At 46.4% G+C, this 23,166-nt stretch overlaps 1 protein-coding gene across 1 annotated transcript in view; it reads left to right on the top strand.

Moving 5' to 3' along the window:
- LOC130493038 (transient receptor potential cation channel subfamily M member 2-like) overlaps positions 1-22,970 on the top strand; it is a gene marked incomplete at its 3' end in the record, with an annotated part of 36,435 nt that extends 13,465 nt beyond the window's left edge. Inside the window, exons 10-24 of the mRNA XM_056866812.1 lie at positions 257-607; positions 2,012-2,149; positions 6,931-7,060; positions 8,128-8,273; positions 9,647-9,759; positions 10,830-11,043; positions 12,311-12,429; positions 14,537-14,669; positions 14,832-15,003; positions 15,938-16,121; positions 17,898-18,079; positions 18,761-18,893; positions 19,468-19,555; positions 20,065-20,152; positions 22,819-22,970. Coding sequence (XP_056722790.1) covers positions 257-607; positions 2,012-2,149; positions 6,931-7,060; positions 8,128-8,273; positions 9,647-9,759; positions 10,830-11,043; positions 12,311-12,429; positions 14,537-14,669; positions 14,832-15,003; positions 15,938-16,121; positions 17,898-18,079; positions 18,761-18,893; positions 19,468-19,555; positions 20,065-20,152; positions 22,819-22,970 — 2,343 coding nt within the window. The remainder of the gene's footprint in view (positions 1-256; positions 608-2,011; positions 2,150-6,930; positions 7,061-8,127; positions 8,274-9,646; positions 9,760-10,829; positions 11,044-12,310; positions 12,430-14,536; positions 14,670-14,831; positions 15,004-15,937; positions 16,122-17,897; positions 18,080-18,760; positions 18,894-19,467; positions 19,556-20,064; positions 20,153-22,818) is intronic.
- Positions 22,971-23,166: the final 196 nt, after the last annotated feature.

Raw genomic sequence — 23,166 nt, 5'->3', positions numbered from 1 at the left:
CACAGAAGAGATGATCTTGTGATCGCCGGTCCCTTCCCATTAGCTGTCTTCTGCCTGCTTACTTTGGTTTCATGACTAAGCTACAGATGCTGCCATTACCAGAGGTGGCTCCAAGTTCCTGCCTGCTTCCTCCTCCCTGCCTTTGGAATGCCTTTCCTTACACCCTCTCCCTGTTTCCGTGTCGCGGGAGAACCAACCTGGGCCTGAGCCCACTGTCGTAACCCTGTCTTCTGCTGGCTGTTTTCCTGCCCTACAGCCCTGTGATCTGCACCCAATGATGGCAGCTGCTCTCATAGCCAACAAGCCAGAATTTGTGAAGTTGTTTCTGGAGCAAGGTGTGCGCCTGAAGGAGTTTGTTACCTGGGATACCCTCAACTACCTCTATGACAATTTGGTGGCCTCCAGCGTCTTCCATGGGAAGCTGCAGAAGGTGCTGCTGGAAGAGAAGGAGCGCTCGGCCTTCTCCAGAGTGCCCAGGGTCCAGCTGCACCACGTGTCCCAGGTGCTAAGGGAGCTGTTGGGGGACTTCACACAGCCGCTGTACCCCAAGCCGAAGAACACCGAGCGACATCGTCTCTCCATCGCCGTGCCTCATATCAAGCTCAATGTACTCTATTTCTGCAATGTTGTTAACCCCTTGGAACTCTTATAGCCCCCTAGCTTTACAGTAGGACCTCTCAACTCTTTCCACCACAGGGCTTCCTTATCCATACCTGGGCTGCCCATTCTTCCCTCCTCTCGTAATAGTGGCCCCTGCGCAATATACCAGAGATACATGTGCTTCAGCCCAGCACCAATCCTTGCTAAGCTCATAATATAAACAGGTCTTAACTTATGTCACTGTTTCCTGCTGCCATGTTGCAGAGGCAGCCGAGGCTGAGAGGAGACAGACCCAATTATTGGGGATTTTTTTTTCTTTTGGCTTTCAGGAACTTCAGACTATAATGTTTAGAACCCTTCTTTGGCGTTCCACTTTGATCCACATCTCCAATTTTGGTCTTTGATCTCTGTATCCCAAACCCTTTCCCACAAGGGCTAAAAGCCAGCTGCAGCTGATATACCCCCAAATCCCTCTGTGCTCTCCTGGCTCCCCTGCTATCCCAGGAGATAGTGCTGGAGAAGGCCAGGTGAGATGAGGGGGAAAGGAACCAGTGACTCCTACACCAGGGACATTAGTGTTGTCTTCTCCTTTTTTTTCTTCTTCTAGTGGCCAAAGCTGACTAGTGACTCCCTTCTGAGGCTGCTTCCACACCGTCACAATGGTCCGTGTTGCTCTTATTGCCTCTGTGAAAACAGAGGCGTTCGCAAAAACAACAGAATATCCATACACTGTTTTTTGCAGCATTTTGTACCCCTCCACCCACGGCCACCATTCCTCCCCAGCATGCACCACTGGAGGGTTTTTTCATTTGTGTTTTTTTTTTAATGGTAATTGCTATATTGTTGTAACACTGTAGTGATATAGCACCATTTTTCTTACCTCGGTCCCCACAGCGGCCATTTCACCTCTCCACTGGAGGGCTTTTTCAGGCTGTTTAAAATAGGCATTAGCTATATTGCTATACTGTTATAACTGTTATAACATTAGAATGATCTATTACAACAATGTACTATTTTCCAGCTTCTTTTCTCTCCCCCTCCCTTTTTAATGTCTCTTATTGGTTGCAGATTTAGAATGGTTCATGTACTGGCTGCATCTCCTTATAGCCACAACCAAAAGGGATAGAGGCTTACGTTTAAATAATGATGGCTGGTAATTAGTATATTGTTACAATAGATTGTTATCATGTTATAGTGCTAAAGCCATTACCAATTTTTTAAGCTTGAAAAAGGTAGGGAAATGGCAGCTCTGGATAGCTAAGGAAAGGGAGGGGAAAACTGATGGAGAATCGTCTCTGTGTAGAAGCCGCCTTGATCATGGGCAGCCATGTTTCTGCCTTCTGCCTTTGACTGTGCCTTCAACTTTTTGTTGTGCTGCCTCCAGCTTTGACAAGGAAGTTCTTTTCTGTAGGTACAAGGGGTGAGTCTTCGATCCCTCTGCAAGCGTTCTGCTGGCCGCGTCGCATTCACCATGGATCCCGTGAGGGACTTACTCATTTGGGCAGTTGTCCAAAACCGCAGGGAGCTGGCTGAAATCATCTGGGCCCAGGTAAAGACTTCTTTTCCCAAGTTGTATCCAGATTGCACTGTACCCACCTCAAACGGTCTTGTGGGAGATCCTTCAGTTTAGGAAACATAGCCTTGTCATTGGTTCTGAGCGCTACCTCCAAGGCCAGCGAACTTCACTGACCCTGCTGGCAAGATCCCCCTAGTGAGGAGATAAGGGGGATACCTAGGGTTGCCAGCCTCCAGGTGGTATTCAATATAGTAAACTCAATTGTAGTTATGAGTAGTAGTCAAAGAACACAGTTGTAGGCCAATATTAACACAATCTCTGTATTATAATATCAGTTAATATTTGTATTATAACATACTGTATATAGCCGTGTTGGCGAACCTATGGCACGGGTGCCATTTCCGGCACGCGTAGCCCTCTCTGCCGGCACGCAGCTCTCTCCCTCTCTCTCAGCTGAGCTGTGGCCAGCACGAGAGAGGAGCACATCGAGGGACCTCCCCACAAACGGCCGGGAGACAGGAGGACGAGCGAGGAGGAGGGGAGGGGAGGCGGAGACACGCGCCGTCAGCTTTTGAGCGGCCCGCTGGCCCGCTGGGCGTCGGACAAGCGCGAGCGGGGCGGAAGGCGGAAGTCCCACCCTTCGCCTTCCGCCCTGGCCACGCTCGTCCGACGCCCGGTGGGCTTCTCAGAAGCTGGCGGCGCTTGTCTCCGCCTCCCCTCGAGCATCCCCCTTGGCGTGTGGTTCCTGGCGCCCGCCCCTGCAGCGGTCCACTGCGTTCTTGGGGGCTGTTGGGCCCTGCGCGGTGCGTAGCACAGTTAGTTCTGAAAATGAAATCCTTCAAGTGCGGATTCTCTACCAAATAATTTTAAGTCAATGAAAGAATTTGAGATTGCTTTCCTTACTTTGTTTGGATCATCTTATGCTTGTGAGCAGCTGTTTTCAGCTTTGAATTGTATCAAATCTGACTCCAGAAACAGACTAACAGATGACCTGAGTGCTGCATGTGTTGCTCTCAAACTTACAAAGTATGAGCCAAGGGTAGACAAATTATCAGCATGCACACAACTGCAAAAATCACAGTAATTGTTCAAAAGCATGCCTTTCAATAAAAAGTTGTTTATATCGTTGAAAGCTCTGTTATTGTGTTTTTCTTTTAAGGCAAAAGATGTTAACGTATGAGTTGTTTTTTCTAAACTAAAACCCCAGTATTCAGGTTAAATTGCCGTGTTGGCACTTTGCGATAAATAAGTGGGTTTTGGGTTGCAGTTTGGGCACCCGGTGTCTAAAAGGTTCGCCATCACTGGTATATAGTAACCCAATTATACACTGTTATGTTACACTATTTGTATCATAATGCAGCAAGGCACAAGTGTAATATAGGTCAATGAGTATGTCCAGATAAAGTTAACAGAAAAATGTTTGTTTCTTTGTTCCTTGTTTGCAAAATTTCCTTTTTTCTTCATAAAATGATTGGTTATGTCCTTGTAAGTTGTAGGGTAGAACAGGATGCCGGTAACTAGCCTGTTTCAAGTTTTTTTTTCTTCAGCCACCCCAAAGGGACATAGAAACAAAGAAACAAAGACTTTTCTGTTGACTTTATTTGGACATACTCATTGACCTATATTACACTTGTGCCTTGCTGCATTATGATACAAATAGTGTAACATAACAGTGTATGATAATTGGGTTACTATATATAGTATGTTATACCATAATACAAATATTAACTGATGTTATAATACAGAGATTGAGTGTGTTAATATTAGCCTCCAGGTGGTGGCAGGAGATATCTCGCTATGACAACTGATCTCCAGGCAACAAAGATTAGTTCCCCTGGAGAAAATGGCTGCTTGGGCAATTGGACTTTATGGCATTGAAGGCCCTCCTCTCTCCAAACCCCACCCTCCTCAGGCTCTGCCCCAAAGATCTCCAGGTATTTCCCAACCAGGAGCTGGCAACCCTAGGGATACCCTTCACAGCTGGGATATTCTTGACAAAGAGGCTTTGGTTTCACTCTAGTCTCACTGAGGTGCTAAGCCTGTCTCTGGAGACTGCAAGTGAAGATGCACGTGATTTATTATTCCTCCCTTTTAAAAAATTCCACCATTTAAAAAGCTACTGTTTTTTAATTTCACAAAAATTTTATCCCCACCTTTCTGCCCTGACAAGGGCCACCAAGGCAGAAAATTAAAGCATACATGATAAAATCACATTTTAAAACTAAAAATCAACCCCCCAAAACACACACACATCATTAAAACAATTAAAAACAGCTAAAATATGTACGAACGCACAAAAAGCCAGCAATTAAAACATTGGTCAGGAAGGAGGGAGCACCAAATGAAACAAAAAAAGTCTTCTCCTGCTGGAGTAAGATGGCAACAGAAGGGGACAGATGCATCTCCCCTGGGAGAGTTCTAGAGTTCTGGTGCCACAACCAATAAGATCCTCTCCTGGATTATCACCTCCTTAATCTCAGAAGGCAGGGGCACCTGAAATAGGCCCTCCAAAGATGACCGCAGTGGCCGGGCATGTTCATAGGCGAGCAGGTAGTCCTGTTGGTCCCAAACCATATAGGACTTTGAAAGTCAAAACCAGCACCTTGAATTGTGCCTGGAAATAAATTGGGAGCCAGTGTAAATGGGCCAAGATTGGAGTGATATGGTCCCTAAGACCCACTCCAGTCAGCATCTTGGCTGCAGCATTCTGTACCAACTGAAGTTTCCAAACACTTCTCAAGGGCAGCCCCACACAGAGCACATTGCAGTATTCTAATCTGAATGCATGCATCACAGTGGCCAGAGCTTTTCTGCCCGGGAAAGGCTGCAGCCGACTAACTGGTTAAAGCTGGTAAAAGGCACTCCTGGCCACACTTTATCCAGCAGTAGGCCGGGATCCATGAGCCCCCCAGACTACAAGCCTGTTCCTTCAAGGGGAGTGCAACCCCATCCAGAATGGGTGACACCTTAAATCCTGGGTCAGACCTTCCAGCCACCAGTAGCACTTCCATCTTGTCAGAATTAAGTTTCAGTTTATTACCCCCCTTTTACTCCAAAACTGCATCCAGGCACAGGTTCAGGGTTTCTGCCACCTCCCTGGGATCAGCTGGAAGTACGAGATAGAGTGTCAGAATTAAGTGATGGAGTCCCCGTCTTTGGAGGTCTTTAAGCAGAGGTTGGATGGCCATCTGTCGGGAGCGCTTTGATTGTGGGATCCTGCATGGTAGGGGTTGGACTGGATGGCCCTTGTGGTCTCTTCCAACCTTGTGTGATTTTGTGATTTGTGAGTGTCATCCACTTATTGGTAACATCCAAGCCCAAATCTCCGGATGACCTCACCCAGAAGTTTCATGTAGATGTTTAAGAGTATAGGGGACAAAAGGAACCTTGTGGTACCCCGTACAGTCCAAGGCCAGACACAAAGAGCTCAGCAGCAGTCCCCCAGCATCACCTTCTGAAGCCTACCCTTCAGGTAGAACCGGAACCACTGCAGAACGGTGCCTTCCAATCCCAGCCCAAATAGGTGGTCCAGAAGGATACCATGACCTATAGTATCAAAAGCCACTGAGAGGTCCAGGAGAATCAAAAGAGTCCGTCCATGTGTCCATCTCCTGGTGCAAGTCATCCACCAGGGCGACCAAGGCTGTTTCAGTCCCATAACCAGGCCTGAAACCATACTGAAAAGGATCAAAACAATTTGCCTCATCCAGGAAAGCTTGAAGCTATCCAATCACTACCCATTACATAATCTTGCGCAGGAATGGAACATTTGAGACTCGTCAATAATTATTGAGAGCTCCTGGGTTCAGGGTAGGCTTTGTTAGATGTGGATATGCCAAAGCTTGTTTCAAGAATGGGGTGATTACCCCCTCTCTTAAGGAGGCATTAACTACCTCTTGGACCCAGTTAGCCACCCTCCCACCCCCCAACAGATTTAAGTAACCAGGAAGGGTATGGTCAGCTAGTTGTCAAGGAGAAAGTTCTTTCTGACTTGCTAGATTTCTGCATGCAGGGGGCTGTTGGTTTGTTGGTTTGTATTGAGAAATACTCAGGTTATGTGATGTGATGTTATTATGAAGAGGACTTGTAGAACAGAACAGACACATGTTTACCACATCTGTGTGAACTAGATGAGGGTAGGCAACCTGTTTGGTCTGAGTGCCACCACCACCCCATCTCTGCATATGAATATATCATTGCACTGCTGCAGGGGAAGAGACAATGATGGAAAAAGGGTTGGATGATAGTCTGTGTGATGTAGTGGTTGTCAGAGTTGGATCAGGACCTGCAAGATCTGAGTTTAAATCCCTATGTTGCCAAGGCTTATTGGGTGACCTTAGGTCACTGAAGTTGTCCAGTCACTCTCTTTGCTTGTTCTACCAGAAAGGGTTGTTGTAGGGTAAATGAGCAGGGAAGAGCTATGTACTATGTCCTGAACCCCTTGGCAGAAGAGCAAAATAAAAATGCATAGCTATTTACTTGTCCAGACAGAAAGAGCACATTGTGCCCCAGCAGTGCTGCTAGAATGTCAGGGTTTCACCTTGGCTGCTTGAGCAGGGAACCAGCCTGGTGTGCCACTGATTGGCCACACACAGTAGGGGTTGCCTGCCACTGAACAAGACCATAAGCAGGGCATAGAGAAGTTGGTAGGAAGCAGGGAATTGCTACGGTGCTGGCAGACTGGGAGCAGGAAGGGTGATCTGCACTGAAAGAACAACCTGCCTTCCAAAAGCCAGGACTGCAGAAAGGTACCCTGTCAACCCAGGGTCAGAAGGAGTATCATGTTCTTGCTAATCGGAGTTCTTTTGCTGCAGAGTCAGGACTGCATTGCAGCAGCTTTGGCCTGCAGCAAGATACTGAAGGAGTTGTCCAAAGAGGAAGATGACACTGACAGCACAGAGGAAATGCTGACCTTGGCAGAGGAATATGAGCACCGAGCCATTGGTGAGTCAGGGCTGGGGTTGTTTGGAGTCAGGTATGGGCCGAATAACAACTCCGGTCTCCTGCTTCCGTGCTGCCTTCTCCCAGACTGTTTCGTTCCTATACCACCCTCTTTACTGCATTGGCCTCATGCGACTCCCAGCCCAAGCATCATTTTAGAGAGCAACTTGCTCAATCCTGCCCTAGAATTCCTTCCCCTGTGACATTATCTCACACACAAAAACTGGAGCACAATTGCAGCCATATAGATCCCAGGGATTTGATTCAGCCTGAAATGTGGCAAGTTTTATGTAGTCGCTTGTTCAGCAATGCTCTCAACCACAGGTGAACACTGGAATCAGCACTCAGAAGCCAGAGTGCAATAAGGCTTAACTACATGTTACACAGTTATTGGGTCATGCCCAGGTCCATCCTAAGGACTTTCAATTGGATGTTCATTGCAAGTTCCCTGCTGGGAACTCAGTTTCTGGGCACTCAGGGGGCACAATCTGGATTGGGACCACAGTGTACAAGCAAGGAGGCTCCTGCTTCTTCTCCCACTGTGCTGGTTACCTGACCTGAAATGGTCCCAGGGACCCCCTGTTTGCCCTTTTGAGGAAAACTGCAATACCCCAACAGCATACATGGAGCCCCTACCCCCAATAGGGCAAGTAGTGCTTACCTGGGGCCATTTCAGGTTGGGAAAGTGGCACTTGGAGGAAGGCTTAAGAATCCTCTCTCCACATGCTATGGTTACAATGTCAATTAGAACTACAGCACAAGGAGGCATGGACTCCCAGAACACATATGCCAAAATAATCTGGAGGCATATCTGGGGTAAATGTGTCATGTGGTTAGGCTCTTAAGCCCATCTCCTACCTATCTATCTTCTATCTTTGGGTGCCCTCCTTTCCCACTTTATTTCCTTCCATTCCAGCTACACACCAGGGTTGTGTCCTCTGCCTCTGTGTCTACACACTGTGTGGTGTTTGTACATAGGCAACCCAGGCTATGCTCATGCTGAAAGTCCATGTGAAGATGGAAGATGCCGTGACACTAATTAATGTCTCTAACCCCGGTTGCTTTTCTAGGTGTTTTCACTGAATGCTACCGGAAGGATGAGGAAAGAGCCCAGAAGCTCCTGATCCGTATCTCAGATGCTTGGGGCAAAACCACCTGCCTGCAGCTAGCCCTGGAGGCCAAAAATATGAAGTTTGTGTCTCATGGGGGCATCCAGGTGTGATTCGCTTTCTTGGGGTGTTTCCAGATGACAACCCCAAAAAGCAGTGTTGTTTTACTGTTACTGTGCAAGAGCAAACCCAGTTCAGTGGGGACTGAGAATTAAGGTCATCCCCATGCCTTTTCCAGAAGGGATAGCTATGCTGCTGGTGGAGGGACTCTTTCCATGTAAAGAACGCTTTCCACCACCACTGCTTCTGCTGCTGCTTCTCTAGGGAAAGAAAAAGTCACTCTCCCGTTGAGTTCCCACAAATTGCTGCTACTTCAGAACCTTGCTTGCCTATCTTTTGCCTCATAAGAGCTCCCCAGTCACTTTTGCTGCTGTTTCATGAAGAAGGTAAATGAAGTGAAATACTGAGTGGCTTCTTTCTTTCTTTCTTTCTTTCTTTCTTTCTTTCTTTCTTTCTTTCTTTCTTTCTTTCTTTCTTTCTTTCTTTCTTTCTTTCTTTCTTTCTTTCTTCCTTCCTTCCTTCCTTCCTTCCTTCCTTCCTTCCTTCCTTCCTTCCTTCCTTCCTTCCTTCCTTCCTTCCTTCCTTCCTTCCTTCCTTCCTTCCTTCCTTCCTTCCTTCCTTCCTTCCTTTCTTTCTTTCTTTCTTTCTTTCTTTCTTTCTTTCTTTCTTTCTTTCTTTCTTCCTTCCTTCCTTCCTTCCTTCCTTCCTTCCTTCCTTCCTTCCTTCCTTCCTTCCTTCCTTCCTTCCTTCCTTCCTTCCTTCCACCAGCACTAACCACATGGTTGAAGGGAAGCAAGCCTTCTCATCCCTTTTCCCTTTCGAATTAAAAACAGTGTGTGTCCTCTAGTGATAGAGGACCTCCTCTTGAGTCACCTCAGTTTACACTTGCTTCTTGCAGTTTTTCCCCCAGCAAGGTTTCAAGGCGGGAAAATGAGCCTTTTGGAGTGCTCATGAAAAAAAGATCACAAAATGGTGATCCTCTCACCACCACGAATTCTTGTACACACACTGTAGCCATATTCCTGTGAGCAGCTGCAGTCATCACCAGAGAAAAGGGTTACTATGAACCCCCCATAGTCCCAGATTGGAATAATGTAGCCAGGCACAGTAGTCAAGTCAAGCATCTTAGCTGTGTGCTTGTGCTGGACCACAAGGGAGGGCAGAGCTGAGGACCTGGCCTTACTCAGCCATGGCTAGAACACACCTCTCCTCTAGAGCCGTTTGGGGGTCTTTTAGGTTGTCACTTTATTCTGTGTCATGAAACCCACAGCGACCTCAGGCATGGAATGGTGTCTGCTGTCCTCTCTACAGAAAGAGCACCCCATCCTTCACCTTCTGTCTGCCACCTTGTACAGGACACAGAAGCATGCCCCAGCCTGTGTTGTACGTTGTTCTCACAATACTCCTCTCCCCTTTGCAGGCCTTCTTAACCAAAGTCTGGTGGGGGAAGATGAGTGTGGATAATGGAATCTGTCGGGTCATCCTGGGCATGCTATTCTTCCCCCTGCTCTATACTGGCCTCATCACATTCAGGTATTTGCAGGGCTTGGCTTCACAATGTTAAGCTTTCATGTTGGTTTGTGTGCATGTGTGCAAGACAGCAGACTGATGGGATACCAGCTACACATAATGTCCTTTTATTAGTCCTTCTCAATGCCTGGATGAAGGAGCTGTGGCTCAGTGGTAGAGGATTTGCTTTGCAAGGTCCCAGGTTCAATCCCCAGCAAGTCAAGTAAAAAGGATCAAATAGTGGTAAGTGATGTGAAAGGACTTTACCTAAGACCCAGAAGAGCTGTTGCCAGTCAGAGTAGACAGGACTGACCTTGATATGGTCTGATTCAGTATAAGGGAGTATTATGTGTAGAAAGATAGAGGCCATTTATGCAGGCTCAATTTTGATGGTCGCTCAAAGCTCTTTTTTTAAATGCGACCTTTAAAATGCCTGTTCACAGTCCTGACACAAACGGAGAAATTCCACACCACTCCCCAACTCGCCTGCTCCTTCGTTCTTTCCATTGGCAACTGCTGTTTGCATAGTTAACACGTGGCTGTGATTTTGTATGCTTCCTTGAGGGGATTCTTCGAGGCAGGGTGGAGCAAACACAAAAGGTCGCGTTAAAGGGGCTCTTGAGAAATACAAAGCAGGTATACGCCGGCTTTGCAGTCATTTCCTGAATGAAGCTCAGCGTGAAAAACTAAAAAAAAAATATGTAGGGCACTTCAGCCTGGAACACGCTGCTAATTACCAAGCAAAAATTGCTAGAGAAATCATGATTAGCAGTGTATTTATTTCTAATGCATGTGCATACAGCAAAGTAGACATACTTATAATGTTTTTGGTAGTGACACCTATGCAGGAAAAATGGGTATCATGGGTGAAGCAGCCCACATTTTCCAGCAATGTCCTCCCTCCACCTTAGACTCATCTGTTTCCAAATTAGTTTTGGTGAAATCATTCTAATACATGAACAACATGTATTAGCACATCATCTCTGACCACATACCACAGATAGCTAGATACTGCAGACTCATGCAAAATGTGAAATCCCTGTCGCAGCCATCTCTGCTCACGCCGTTCTTTCCCACTTCCTTCCGTTCCGCAGGGAGAAGAGGCTCCAGCCAATGAGCTGCCTGACTCGCTTCCGAGCCTTCTTCACTGCTCCCGTGGTCATCTTCCACCTCAATATTCTGTCCTACTTCAGCTTCCTCTGGCTCTTTGCCTACGTGTTGATGGTTGATTTTCAGCCAGTCCCATCCTGGCGGGAGTATGTCATCTATTTTTGGCTCTTCTCCCTGGTGTGTGAGGAAACGCGGCAGGTACTGGCTGTGCCGAGCACGTGAGACTCACTGGTAACGGTGCCGTTGAAAAAGAGCGCACTCTGGCTTCTGGGGGCTGCTGCCTCAGGTTTAGGGCCTTCCCTAAACGATTGTTTTGTTGTGCAGGGAATTTGTGATTGTTCCTGGAACTAAATTGCATTCCCTTAGCTACCATGCTCTTTGCAAAGAAGTTGCATTTTCCTAGAAATAAACTGTAGTATTCTGTCAATGAAAAATGCCCTCCGTATAATACATCTGCTGCAATATCACAAACATTGCGTTTGATTGACAAGGGCATCTACTGGTCAGTGCCTCTGCCATCTCTAGAGACCATCAGCACACTGTTCCTCCCTCTCTCTTGCTTGTGTCATTTTTAGAACGTTTAGAGTTTTATAATGGCATTTATTTATTTTTACTTTTTTACAATGCAGTCCTAAGCACTGTTCAGTCCACTGAACTTAATGGGCTTAGAAGAGAATAACATTGTTTAGGATTGCACTGTTACAGATCCTGTACCACAGCACTTATTAATGAGTTCCCTGCCATTGTGAAATATGGTCTTTGGGTCCTCTCATTAATTACTCCTGATCAGGGTCAGGGACGGCAAGCATTACTACCAGTTCTATATATTCTGAATCAATAGATATCCTTCCATCCCAAAAGTATGCAGACTTTTTTTTAAGGAATATGAATTGGATCATTTGATTTCTAGGACTGTTTGAAGCTGTGATTTTCACACCTGACTGGAATCTCTAAATATTACTGCATTAACATCTCCATAGACTTAATTGAATTGAGTTCAGCGTAAGCTTTTGTATGTTAAGCGCGACATCAGATGCTGAAGCGAAATTTGTTTTACACTGAAGTTACCTCTTTGTGACTGCCTCAGACTGACTTTCATAGGTTTAGGGTTTTTTTCATATTACTTGGTGGGAAGAGGCAACAAGGAGCCAAAACTTCATGACATTTTACTGGGCATTCTGTTTTACTGCTTAGATATGTATCCAACTTGTATTTTAAAAAATCCTGGTAATCTGAAGTAAGTCTCAGCAAAAACTTGCGGAGTTAAGGCAGACACACATTTCCCCCCAGTTTTTCTAGGATGGCTTCTGCTTCTGCTTTATTTGGTGGAAATGTGTAATATGATCCCGTTAATCGCTGTAGTCTGCTTCCATGCTTTAGGGGCCACTGAGCAATCAATTTCTGTTTAGGAAGCCCTAATAACAACGGCTTTATTGACCCAGCAAAACCACTCCTCTTCTCTCAGCTTTTTTATGATCCTGATGGGTTTGGCTTCCTGAAAATGGTTTCCCTGTATCTCAATGATTTCTGGAACAAATTGGATCTTTGTGCCATCTTCATCTTTATGGCTGGACTGATGTGCAGGTGAGTTACTGTGCAGTGCTATTAAAGTACTTTTTGTAAGAAGTGAAAAGAACGGGGTATTTTCAGGCGTCACAGCAGCGTGTGTGTTCATTTGTTTGTTTTGTTTTTAAGAATGGTGGGGTCTCCTGAAAATGTTCAGCAATGTGCGGGTCCTTTTTTGTCCACTCCTTAGGTTTCCAGGTGCCTGGACATCAGGGTTGCATCTGCCTTTGGTTTTTGCCTCCTTTACTTTGGTGTGGTTGCTTGGGGCTTCTGCTTCTGGCTTCCCTTGTGGGGAAACTACATTTATATCAAGCTGATACCCACCAAGCTGCAGTTTCCCTTGATGGACTCCTCCATCAGCTGGCAGGGACTGGAATTGCTGATGAAGTCACCCAGTTCTTTTGCCTCTCCCATGACTCTTTTCTAGGGTTGCCAGCTCCAGCCTGGAGATTTGGGGCGATGCCTGTAGAGGAGAGAATTAGAATCTATGGTATATCATAGAAGCTGCCATTTTCTCTAGGGCAACTGATCTCTGTAGCCTGGAGATCAGTTGAAATTCCAGAAGAACTGCAGGCCCCACCTGGAGGTTGGCAACCCTACTCTTTTCCCAGGCAGCTTTTTCAAGGTCCAACTCCAGGAAATCTTGGTCCAGTTCCTCCTTATTCCTGGTCTGTTCTGGTTTTTGTGAGCCATTTTCATCTTTCAGCTGCTGAGCTACACATACCTTAGGTCACAGAGTGTTTGGGGCAAGAGCACGTGCACATTCTTCTTTGTTGGTTGCTGCAGAGGGGACAGTGGGGCAGAAATCTGCATCCCTTGGCAATTAAGCCTCCTCGTGTTTGGAAATATGCTTATTTTATTTTAATATATTTATTTAAAACGTGTATTAGCTGCCTTTCTACCTTATAGAACTCAGGGTCACTTACGATGTAAATAAAACAACAATGATAAAAATACCTAAAAGGCCACAATTTGAAATCTCAATCCGGACTGGCAATAAATAAAAACTAAATTAGTCAAATGCAATCGTAAATAAAACTGCCTTCAACTCCTTCCTGAAAATTGAGAGTGAGGGGGCCAGGTGTACCTCCCTGGGGAAGTTGTTCCAGAATCATGGGGCTGCCACTGAAAAGCCCCTCTCTCGTGTACTCACAAAATGAGCCAGTGTGGTGTATTGTGGTGTAGTGGTTAAGAGCAGTGGTTTGGAGCGATGGACTGTAATCTGGAGAACCAGGTTTGATTCCCCACTCCTCCACATGAGCGTCGGATGCTAATCTGGTGAACCGGGTTGGTTTCCCCACTCTTATGCATAAAGCCAACTGGGTGACCTTGGGCTAGACACAGCTCTCTTAAAGCTCTCTCAGCCTCACCTACCTCCCAGGGTGTCTGTTGTGGGGAGGGGAAGGGAAGGTGATTGTAAGCTGTTTTGATTCTCCCTTAAGAGGTAGAGAAAGTCGACATATAAAAACCAACTCCTACTCCTCCTTCTTCACTTGATGCGACAGTCAAGGGGGCCTCTCCCTGTGATCTTAGGCAGGAACATAAGGGAGAAGACGGTCCTCCAGATATCCCAGTCCCAAGCCAGGTAGGGCTGTAAAGGTCAAAAGCCACACTTTGAGTTGGGCTTGGAAGTGGATTGGAAGCCAGTGTAATTGCTGTATTATTGGTGTCACATGATCTGGTAACTGGCCCTGACCAGCAGTTTAGCCACAGCTTTCTGCATTAACTGCAGCCTCCAACTCCTCTTCAAGGGTAGCCCCAAGTAGAACAAATTGTAACTGAGGCATGGATCACTGTGGCTAGATCAGATTGAGCCAGTATCAGGCGCAGTTGGTGCACCAGCCAAAGCTGGGCAAAAGCACTCTGAACCATAACATCCATCAGATTTTCTAAGGTGACTGCTATGTTGAACAGCACTCCAAAGCTGCGAACCTGGCTTTTCAAGGTAAGTGTAACCCCATCCAAGACAAGAGAGATCTCAAGACCCTGATCTGCCTTTCTACTAACCCAGAGCACCTCCGTCTTGTCAGGATTAAGTTTATGTAATTTCCTCTGAATATAGAAGAGCCTTGAATGGTGAACCTAATGAATAAATATGCTTTTCATTTCCTTCCTCTGTGCTAAGATGGATCCCAGCCACTTTCTATCCTGGAAGAATCATATTGTCTCTGGCTTTTATTATATTCTGCCTGCGTTTGATGCACATTTTCACAGTCAGTAAAACTTTAGGACCCAAAATCATCATAGTGAAGAGAATGGTGAGTTGCCCTTGCTACTGATAACACATCATTTGGGGAAGCTCTGTTGTAGCTGCATGCATGCTCTGCCTTTCATTTTCTGCTGAGGGTGCCAGAGCCATGACAACAGCCACTGTCTGGGCAAAGATGATTTCATTCCTGTGTTCTCTTGTGGATCTGCAGATGAAGGACGTCTTTTTCTTCCTCTTCCTCTTGGCTGTCTGGGTTGTGTCCTTTGGAGTGGCCAAGCAAGCCATACTGATCCATAATGAGAACCGTGTGGACTGGATCTTTCGAGGCGTTGTTTACCATTCTTACTTGACGATATTTGGGCAGATCCCTTCCTACATTGATGGTACAGAATTATTTTGTACTCTAAGCTACCAAGGGGCACTTCTGAAACCTTCATCTTTAAGGGGGGGGGGGGGAGAGAGAGAGAGAGAGAGAGAGAGAGAGAGAGAGAGAGAGAGAGAGAGAGAGAGAGAGAGAGAGAGAGAGAGAGAGAGATATATATATATATATATATATATATATATATATATATATATATGAAACCTTCATCTTTAAGATGCAGAGGGGCCTCAAGACCATGACCCGCCTTGCGCCACTTGTTATTTTAACATCCACCCTGATGTGGAGTTGTAGAGAACTCAAAAGCTTGCACAATGTGTTGTGACATTTGGGTTGGTCTTGGTGAAAAAGGTATTACATGGCTTCTATTTTTGGATTTGACTGTGGACTGAAAAGGCTACCTAGTGCTTTGTTTTTTAGAAATCATGGTGTTACCATATGTTGAGAAACTGGGGAGCTGCCTGGGTTGAGCTAGTTCTGGCCTAATTAAATGTCACATGAAGTGTACACACGCACACATACTCAGATTTCTTACTTAGATGCAGGGCAGCTGCATCTTTGTGCTCCTCAGCTCTTGTTTTCAGAGTGCTGCTATAAATAGCACTTCGAGCAGCTACGGATCCCCAGGAGATGAGCTCTTCTGATTTGTCTCCAGCAGCGGTTTCTGAAGCAGCCTATTTCTTAAGAGAGGAAGGAGAGTGAATGATGCTGCGAAACAGCCTGGGTACCATCAACTTTCCAGTCAGCTCATGCAGGGCTGAGTCATTCATTCCACCTCTCCAAATACCGCCAATGTTCCTAAATTCTAATAACAGAACCTGTTGTTATCTGTTATAGAAATGGGAATTCAGAACACTCCGAATGAGCAGTATAAGGACTGGCCTTTCTATTGCTGGGACAACTTACCGGTCATTGGTTTCTGTTTTTGTTAATGGCAGGAGTGAACTTCAACCCGGATCAGTGCAGCCCGAATGGGACTGACCCATACAAGCCCAAGTGCCCTGAGAACAATGAGGCCAATCAGCAGCCCATCTTCCCCGAATGGCTAACAGTCATCTTGCTGTGCCTGTACCTGCTCTTCACCAACATTCTCCTCCTCAATCTCCTCATCGCCATGTTCAAGTGAGTTCCACGTTTAGTGTCATCTCAGGTAATTGCCCTCTCCCCACTTCCCCTTCAAGGACAGAGTGTTCTGAAGATGACAAGGGGGCGGGGGGGAATGGAAGCCATGCATCGCTGTTCCTGAATCTGCTCAATTGCTTGTGGTGACCATAAACTCAGGATGCCGAAAGAGCTTCTGGGATTGGATCAAATGAGAGGCTGAGGGCATCACCTGAACAAAACACAGATAGTATTAGAGGGAAGTCACAGGCAGTTCTCTCTCAGTGGAAGAGGATATCCATGACTGAGGCCCAGAAAAGAAGGTGGGGCTGCAACTGGGAGGAGCCCCTCCACTAGTTGTGGTTCAGGTTTTTTGGAAGGGGCCGTGACGCAATGGTAGAGCATCTGCTTGGCATTCAGAAGGTCCCAGGTTCAATCCCCAGCATCTCCAGTTAAAGGGACCAGCCAAAGTAGGTAATGGGAAAGACCTCAGCCTGAGACCCTGGAGAGCTGCTGCCGGTCTGAGTAGACAATACTGACTTTGATGGACCAAGGGTCTGACTCAGTAGAAGGCAGCTTCATGTATTCATGTGTTCAACTCTGATGCATTGCTAGACTCCTTGGCAGAGCAAGCCCTCTTGAACAAAGTTTGGAAAGCTTCTGCATTGCCTTATTTAGTCTAGGGCCGGAGCAGAACCAGGTCAATGAGAAGAAATTTTGTCCTGGTAAATCCAATTTGCCTTTCTATAAACTGAGAACATGAGCACAGCCATGCTGGTTGAAACCTATGCTCCATCTAGTAAACATCCTGTTTCACCCAGTGGCCAACCAGATGCTCCTGGAAAACCTGCGAACTGGGCACAGCAGCCAAGGCCTCTTCCTGTTGTTGCCATCCTGTTCTTGTATTCAGAGGTTACTTCCTCTGAATATGGAGGTTCCATTTACTCTTCTTGGCTAATAGCCATTGATGGTGGATCCACCCTCCATGAATTTGACTAATCCCCTTTTAAAGATAGCCAAACTACAGCTTGTGGCCCTAAGTACTTTCTTTTGTTTGTCCTGATTCTGTTGCCCAGTTAAAATCCCCCCAAATCCCCTATGTGTTTTGCCAAGCGGTTTCTTCAGGGGAATCAGTTAGTCTTGCAGTGATTTTCCAAAAAGAGAACAAGAGCAGATCTTGTACCCAGAAATGGTTTAAATAAATAAATATCCCCCCCCCCCAGTGCTGCAGTATCCTTTTTGAGATACAGCAACCAATACAGTATTCCAAATATGGCTACAACATAATTCTATACAAGGGCATTATGATACTGGCCATTTAATTTTACTTACTGACTTCATTTCTACCCTAACGTTCTCCCCAATGGTGGCTTGCATTGTTCTCCTCGCCTCCATTTTATCCTCACAGCAACTCTGAGGTAGGTTATGCTGAGTGCGTGTGACTGGCCCAAGGTTAACCAACAAGCTTCCATGGCAGAGCAGGGATTCAAAGGTGGGTCTCCCTGATCCTAGTCCAACGCCTTAACCATACCACACTGGTTTTCAGTCCCTTTCCTAATAATTCCTAGCATAGAATTTGCCCTTTTCACTGCTGCCGCATGCTGAGCCGATATCTCATCGATACTGTAAATTCTTCCAGTAATCTCAGTGGGAATGTGCTTCCGCGAGACTTTGCCCATCCACTCCTACTGCCAGGATATTTAGGGGAGGACTACCCCTGTCCCTGGGTACAGGTGGGATACTTAGATTACAAGCAGAGGGTGGTAGAGCTCACCTTCCTGTCTCTTTCTGTCCCAGCTACACATTCCAACAGGTGCAGGAGCACACAGATCACATCTGGAAGTTTCAGCGTCATGACCTGATTGAGGAGTACCACGGCAGGCCTCCTGCTCCACCACCCTTCATCCTCATCAACCACTTGCAGCTTTTTGTCAAGCGGGTACTTCTCCGGAAGCCAGCCACCCGTCACAAGCAGCTCAGTAAGAAGCTTTGTTGTATGGGGTCTCATTGAAACAGTGCTGGGGATCACTTTGGCCTGTGGGACGAAATGCGATCACGTGGTCATTTGGGCCCTTGTTATGGTGATGGGGCATTCACTGATCCTGGATGGAATGGGAGCAGGAGGAAATTGGAAAAGAGATTCTGTATCAGTGGAGGAAGGCATCCTTTCTGGCTGAGACATTATCCCTTTTGGTGGGAGTAACACCCTCACAGTTCCAGTGTCAGGCTTTTCAAGAAGCTCCATTCTGTCACTGCAGCTTCCTTGGTTACAAAATTCTCTGCATTCGGCTTTTCTCAGCTTCTTATTCCCCCCTCCCCATGTTCTCCCTGAGTAGTTGGGTGGGCAGGAAACAAAATTCCTCTGTATTGGCTTGTGCTGCTTAGCAGTCAATTCACTCTGCAATTTTTAACTTTGAGCTACCCGTGGCACCAGATGATGGGCCCACGTAGCTCGCCGCCTTCCAAGGAGTACAGAGGGAGATGCACTGAACACAACCGAGCACAGAGGCAGCAAGGCTTGATTGACTCAAAGAAGAACTCACAGGCAACCTCTGTCCGTGCATGCCCCCTTTTCGTCACTTGGCTGGCTAGACCTTCCAACCATTTCATCTGCCTCCCTTTTCCTGTTCCTTCCCTCATCTGTTTGATTTGGCCCACAGAAGAGAAACTCGAAAAGAATGAAGAGACGTCACTCTTGTCTTGGGAGATGTACCTGAAAGAAAACTATTTGCAGCACCGGCAGTGCCAGCAGAAACAGAACACTGAACAGACGATCCAGGACATTGCCAATAGGTGAGGGCTGCTTTTCCTAGACTAAGTCATCTGTCGCTGAGACCAGATCAACTGGCTGACGAGCTCCAAGTCCCATAACAGCATCACTCAAAAGAGCTTAGGGGAGAGGCAGTGGCTCAGTGGTAGAACATCTGCTTGGCATTCAAAAGGTCCCAGGTTCAATACCCGGCATCTCCAGTTAAAGGGACGAGGCAAGTAGATGATGTGAAAGACCTCTGCCCGAGACCCTGGAGAGCCGCTGCAGGTCTGAGTAGACAATACTGACTTTGATGGACCGAGGGTCTGATTCGGTATAAGGCAGCTTCATGGTGTTCAGGAGGGTTCAGTGGCTCTGCTAGCTCATGCCTTGTCACCACTCCAAGTCCTTCACTACAACTCCCACACTACCCCTGTCAGCCCACACACCAGTTTAGTACAGGTGAAAGCTGAGGGATGGGTGTGCCTGAGTGGAATGACAGGAGGACATCCTGAATGGGGCCATAGCTTATCCCCCAAAAGAAAGCTGAGAGAACCTGGCAGCTTTCCACAGAACCTGATACCTTGGCCACCCACTGAACTAAAATCTCTTTTTTAGGGTGGATGTCCTGGCAGAAACACTGGACCTCACTCAGGTGAAAAGGACAGGGCTGGTGGAGCAGAGGCTAGCATATCTGGAGGAGCAGGTAAGGCAGACTTCCAAGGTGGCCACTCACACTAGTCCATCTAAGGAAAGCTGAAAGCTCATATGGAGGGTGGGTTCCATCTGGGAAGAAGCTAACCTGGTCTGAGAGCCAGAATGGGTAGGGAGCAAACTTGGGTCAAATGACCCTATCTTATGAGCCACCTACTTGCTCCATAACTTGACGTGTTTTGTACAAAGACTCTCTCCAAATCCCTAAATTCCAGCTTTTCTGTATCCTTTAAGTACCAAAGAGACAAGAAGTAAAATGAGTTTTTTGTTCACATGCTTAACTAACACCTGTGGCAGAGAGACTACTCTCCAAGGGAAACCCCATTTGGATGATCTCCAGCTTTAGAAAATGTTTCCTGAACAACCCCTTCCCCAAATAAAGTGTATGCCCAAGTTCCTTCATGGGATGTAGAGTCCCTCAACAACTATCTTCTTCTTTCTTCTCCTGTGGAGGCTGGTTAGATTTGATTTGATCTCTAACTGGTTTGATTTGATCTCTAGATGCTCCAGTCTACAAAGGCCTTGCAATGGATTGTTCACTCACTTTGTAGTAGTGGGTTTGGATCGGAGGACGATGCTCCCATTATGGGTATGTCTGACTGCAAGCATGTAAGCATGTGGGACACTTCTTAAAGGTACTTCAGTTCCAGTACCTACATACAAAATACATACCTCTCTCATTGCTTCCACAGCTCACCTTGCTGCTTTCCCTCTGGGGGCCAAAACAGATACAATGTAGGTCACAGATCTTTGGCTGTTTTTAAAGGTTCAGTTGCACAGCCACACAAGAAGGGGAGACCCTTCAACCTCCTGTAAGGGGACCCAAGCTCTTATTAGCATTTTAAAAGGGAAAAAATCTGGGTTTTTAAAGAGCATGTCTTTTTTTCTTGTCAAACATTAGTAACAGCATGGTGGCAATTCATGATACTGAGCAGGGGAAAGGTTAAATTCCCTCTCCCTTCCCTGCGTGGTCTTAATCCAAACTGTGGCTGCACGCAATTGCAGTTTATCTTTTATAGATGGACTGTGATCTGTGACCTTCGCCGTCTTTTTTTTAGCCCTCAGAATTCTCTGAATTTGGTCCTTAGGAGCATGATCCCTTTCCTGTTGTTGTTTGTAAGTATTTTGGAAACAAGCAGTTTGCATTATAGACTCTTCATGTGCCCTTAATGTGAGCTGTTTATCTTGCATATTTAGGCATGAGAATCTGAGTGCAAAATATACTGCAGGGTGTAGACCTGTTGAGGTGGCATGACCTGATATTCTCTCACCACAATCCCTAATACAGTCAGGTTGTTTTTTTGCCCGACTCTTGAGCCTTTTATGAATGGTTGAAGAAGAAGAATGTAGAGGAGTGTTTCTTCTTCCTTTGTACCAGAATGGGGAAAAAAACCCAGCTGTTTGAAGGTTGCTTCTGTTTTTCACTGCTGACATCTGAATATGCAAATATGTGTGTTCAGCATCCTATAGTGAGTGGGTCCCATGTGGCCTCTGAAACATTTCTTAAAATGTGCATTGTGCAAGGACATCCTCTTGACACGGGCCAGATAATTTCCAAAAAGCCATCTTTTGATGGCTCTGTCACAACAAAAGCTCTCTCTGTGTTTATATCTGTGTATGTTTTCTCTCAGTGGGAGATGAATGCCATGCATTTGTAACTCTCCTGGAAGGGGTGAGGTGACGGTCCTGCTTTGGCAGCTGTGCTTTCTCCTCAATCCCCTCTCCACACACTGTTGCTGGGTCATCCTTGCCAGTTATTGTCTCGTGGCAGGAAAAGCTTCAAGCGAGCTGTGTTATGTCTCACATTTCCCCAAGAGGGAGGAGCAGGCGGAGAGAGGCCATTTCTACATGGGTTCTCTTCCCCAAGTTCAATGCTTTTGGGAAGTGGGCTTTTTTTTTCTTGCTTCCTTTCAGCATTGTAGTGCATTTGTGCTAGGGGTTGTCAGCCTCCAGGTGGGGTGTGGCGATCTCCTGGCATTGCAACTGATCTTCCAGGAGAAAATGGCTGCTTTGGAGGGTGGACTCTACAGTTTTATACCCTGAGGACGTCCTTCCCCAATGCCCACCCTTACCAGGCATACCAAATCTCCAGGAATTTCCCAGCCCAGAGTTGGCAACCCTAATTCATGCACCTCCAGGGGTTTCCCCAGCTTTCCCCCAATGTTTCTCAAACCCGCTTTGTTTTGAAGTTTTGCAAAGGATTGCAGTAAAACCTGGATGGCTTCTGTGTGGGTAGGAAACATTCAGATTTTCTGGACCCCATGGCAGCCTTTTCCCCATTCTCCACAGCAGTGGTTTCCTCCCACTGCCACGGCGGGGTGGGGGGGGGATTTTTAAATAAAAGCACTAGAATATTGTTATATTAATATACTGTTGTAATGAGAGGTGTAGCAGCTTTTCTACATTCTCAGCTTTTATTTTTTTTAAAGTAAGTCTTTATGCCCTTACTATGCAGAGATATAAGGGGAAAGGCGTATCTTCGCAAGGGGAAACGGCTAGAGACTTATTTTGTAAAAAAATGAAAGCTGAGAATTTAGAGAACCTGCTACACTTATGGTTGACAACAGTATGTCGATATAACAATATTCTAGTGCTGATTTTTTAAAAAAAAAAAAATTGTGGCCCCTGGGATGGGAAGTGACCACTTCTGGGGGAGCTGGGGGGCAGGAACACTGCAGAGAAACCTGCCATGTGGAAGCCCTGTTGCTGCTGCGCTTTATATGCAGCTGCACCAGCAACAGGGAAACCATGAAAACCCACACACGTGTGAAAGCCACCAGAAAATAAGAGCCCTGAAATCAGCTCCAGGACCCTATAGAGAGAGTCCCCATCGTGACGTGGCAAGCCAGGCTTCTCAAAGAACCCAGTGTGGAGGCTGCTTAAGTTGGAGAGCTGCCAGCTTTTCCTTGCAAAGGGCTTCAGGACTAGACAGCCCCTTTTGTGGGTGACTGGTCCTAGAACATGCAGCAGTAAGAGACCATGTGGCAGTGATGGCCCCAAGAGTTACCACTATCAAGGATCCTTCTGTGGGATTCTACCCCCATATGCACTTGTACCTGTTAGCCGAGTATTGCCATGTTGGCTCAGTCTAATAGTCTGTTCTACCTGCAGACACAGCTGGGTTTATTACCTAAGAATTGCCAAGCTAATGCTTAGCAAGCTCATTTCTGTCAGCCAGCATTCAGAGAGGTTCAGAAAAAGAGCACAATGAGGTTGATTACGTGGCATGCGTTCAAGGTATTTGGTTTGTCCTAGTCCCCAGCAGAACTCCCAAGATGAAGGAGTACCTTGAAGAGGAGGGCTCAGAAACTTTTCAAGCTCTATACCACGTGAGCGCCAGGAACTTCTCTTATCCCAGTTCCACTGCTGTCCGCTTTCCAGTACCTGAAGAGAAGGTGCCGTGGGAGGTAAGAGCTTTCAATCTTAGGGAGCAAGAAAAAAAGAAATAAAAAGAAAAGAATTGAACCAGGAGCCATGCCTTGTGATTGTAGTGACTTAAGTGTTGCTGCATAGCAGTTTGCCCATATCTTGGAAATGATGGGTCTCCTCTGGAGAAGGAGGAGGGCATCCCCATGCTACTCATTCTTCCCTCTTGCTCTAAGA

This window comes from Euleptes europaea, unplaced genomic scaffold (genome assembly GCF_029931775.1).
Source record: "Euleptes europaea isolate rEulEur1 unplaced genomic scaffold, rEulEur1.hap1 H_5, whole genome shotgun sequence".
In the NCBI taxonomy this organism is placed as follows: domain Eukaryota; kingdom Metazoa; phylum Chordata; class Lepidosauria; order Squamata; family Sphaerodactylidae; genus Euleptes; species Euleptes europaea.
The sequence above is the reverse complement of the archived record's forward strand: the minus strand, read 5'-3'. Positions and strand labels throughout refer to the sequence as shown.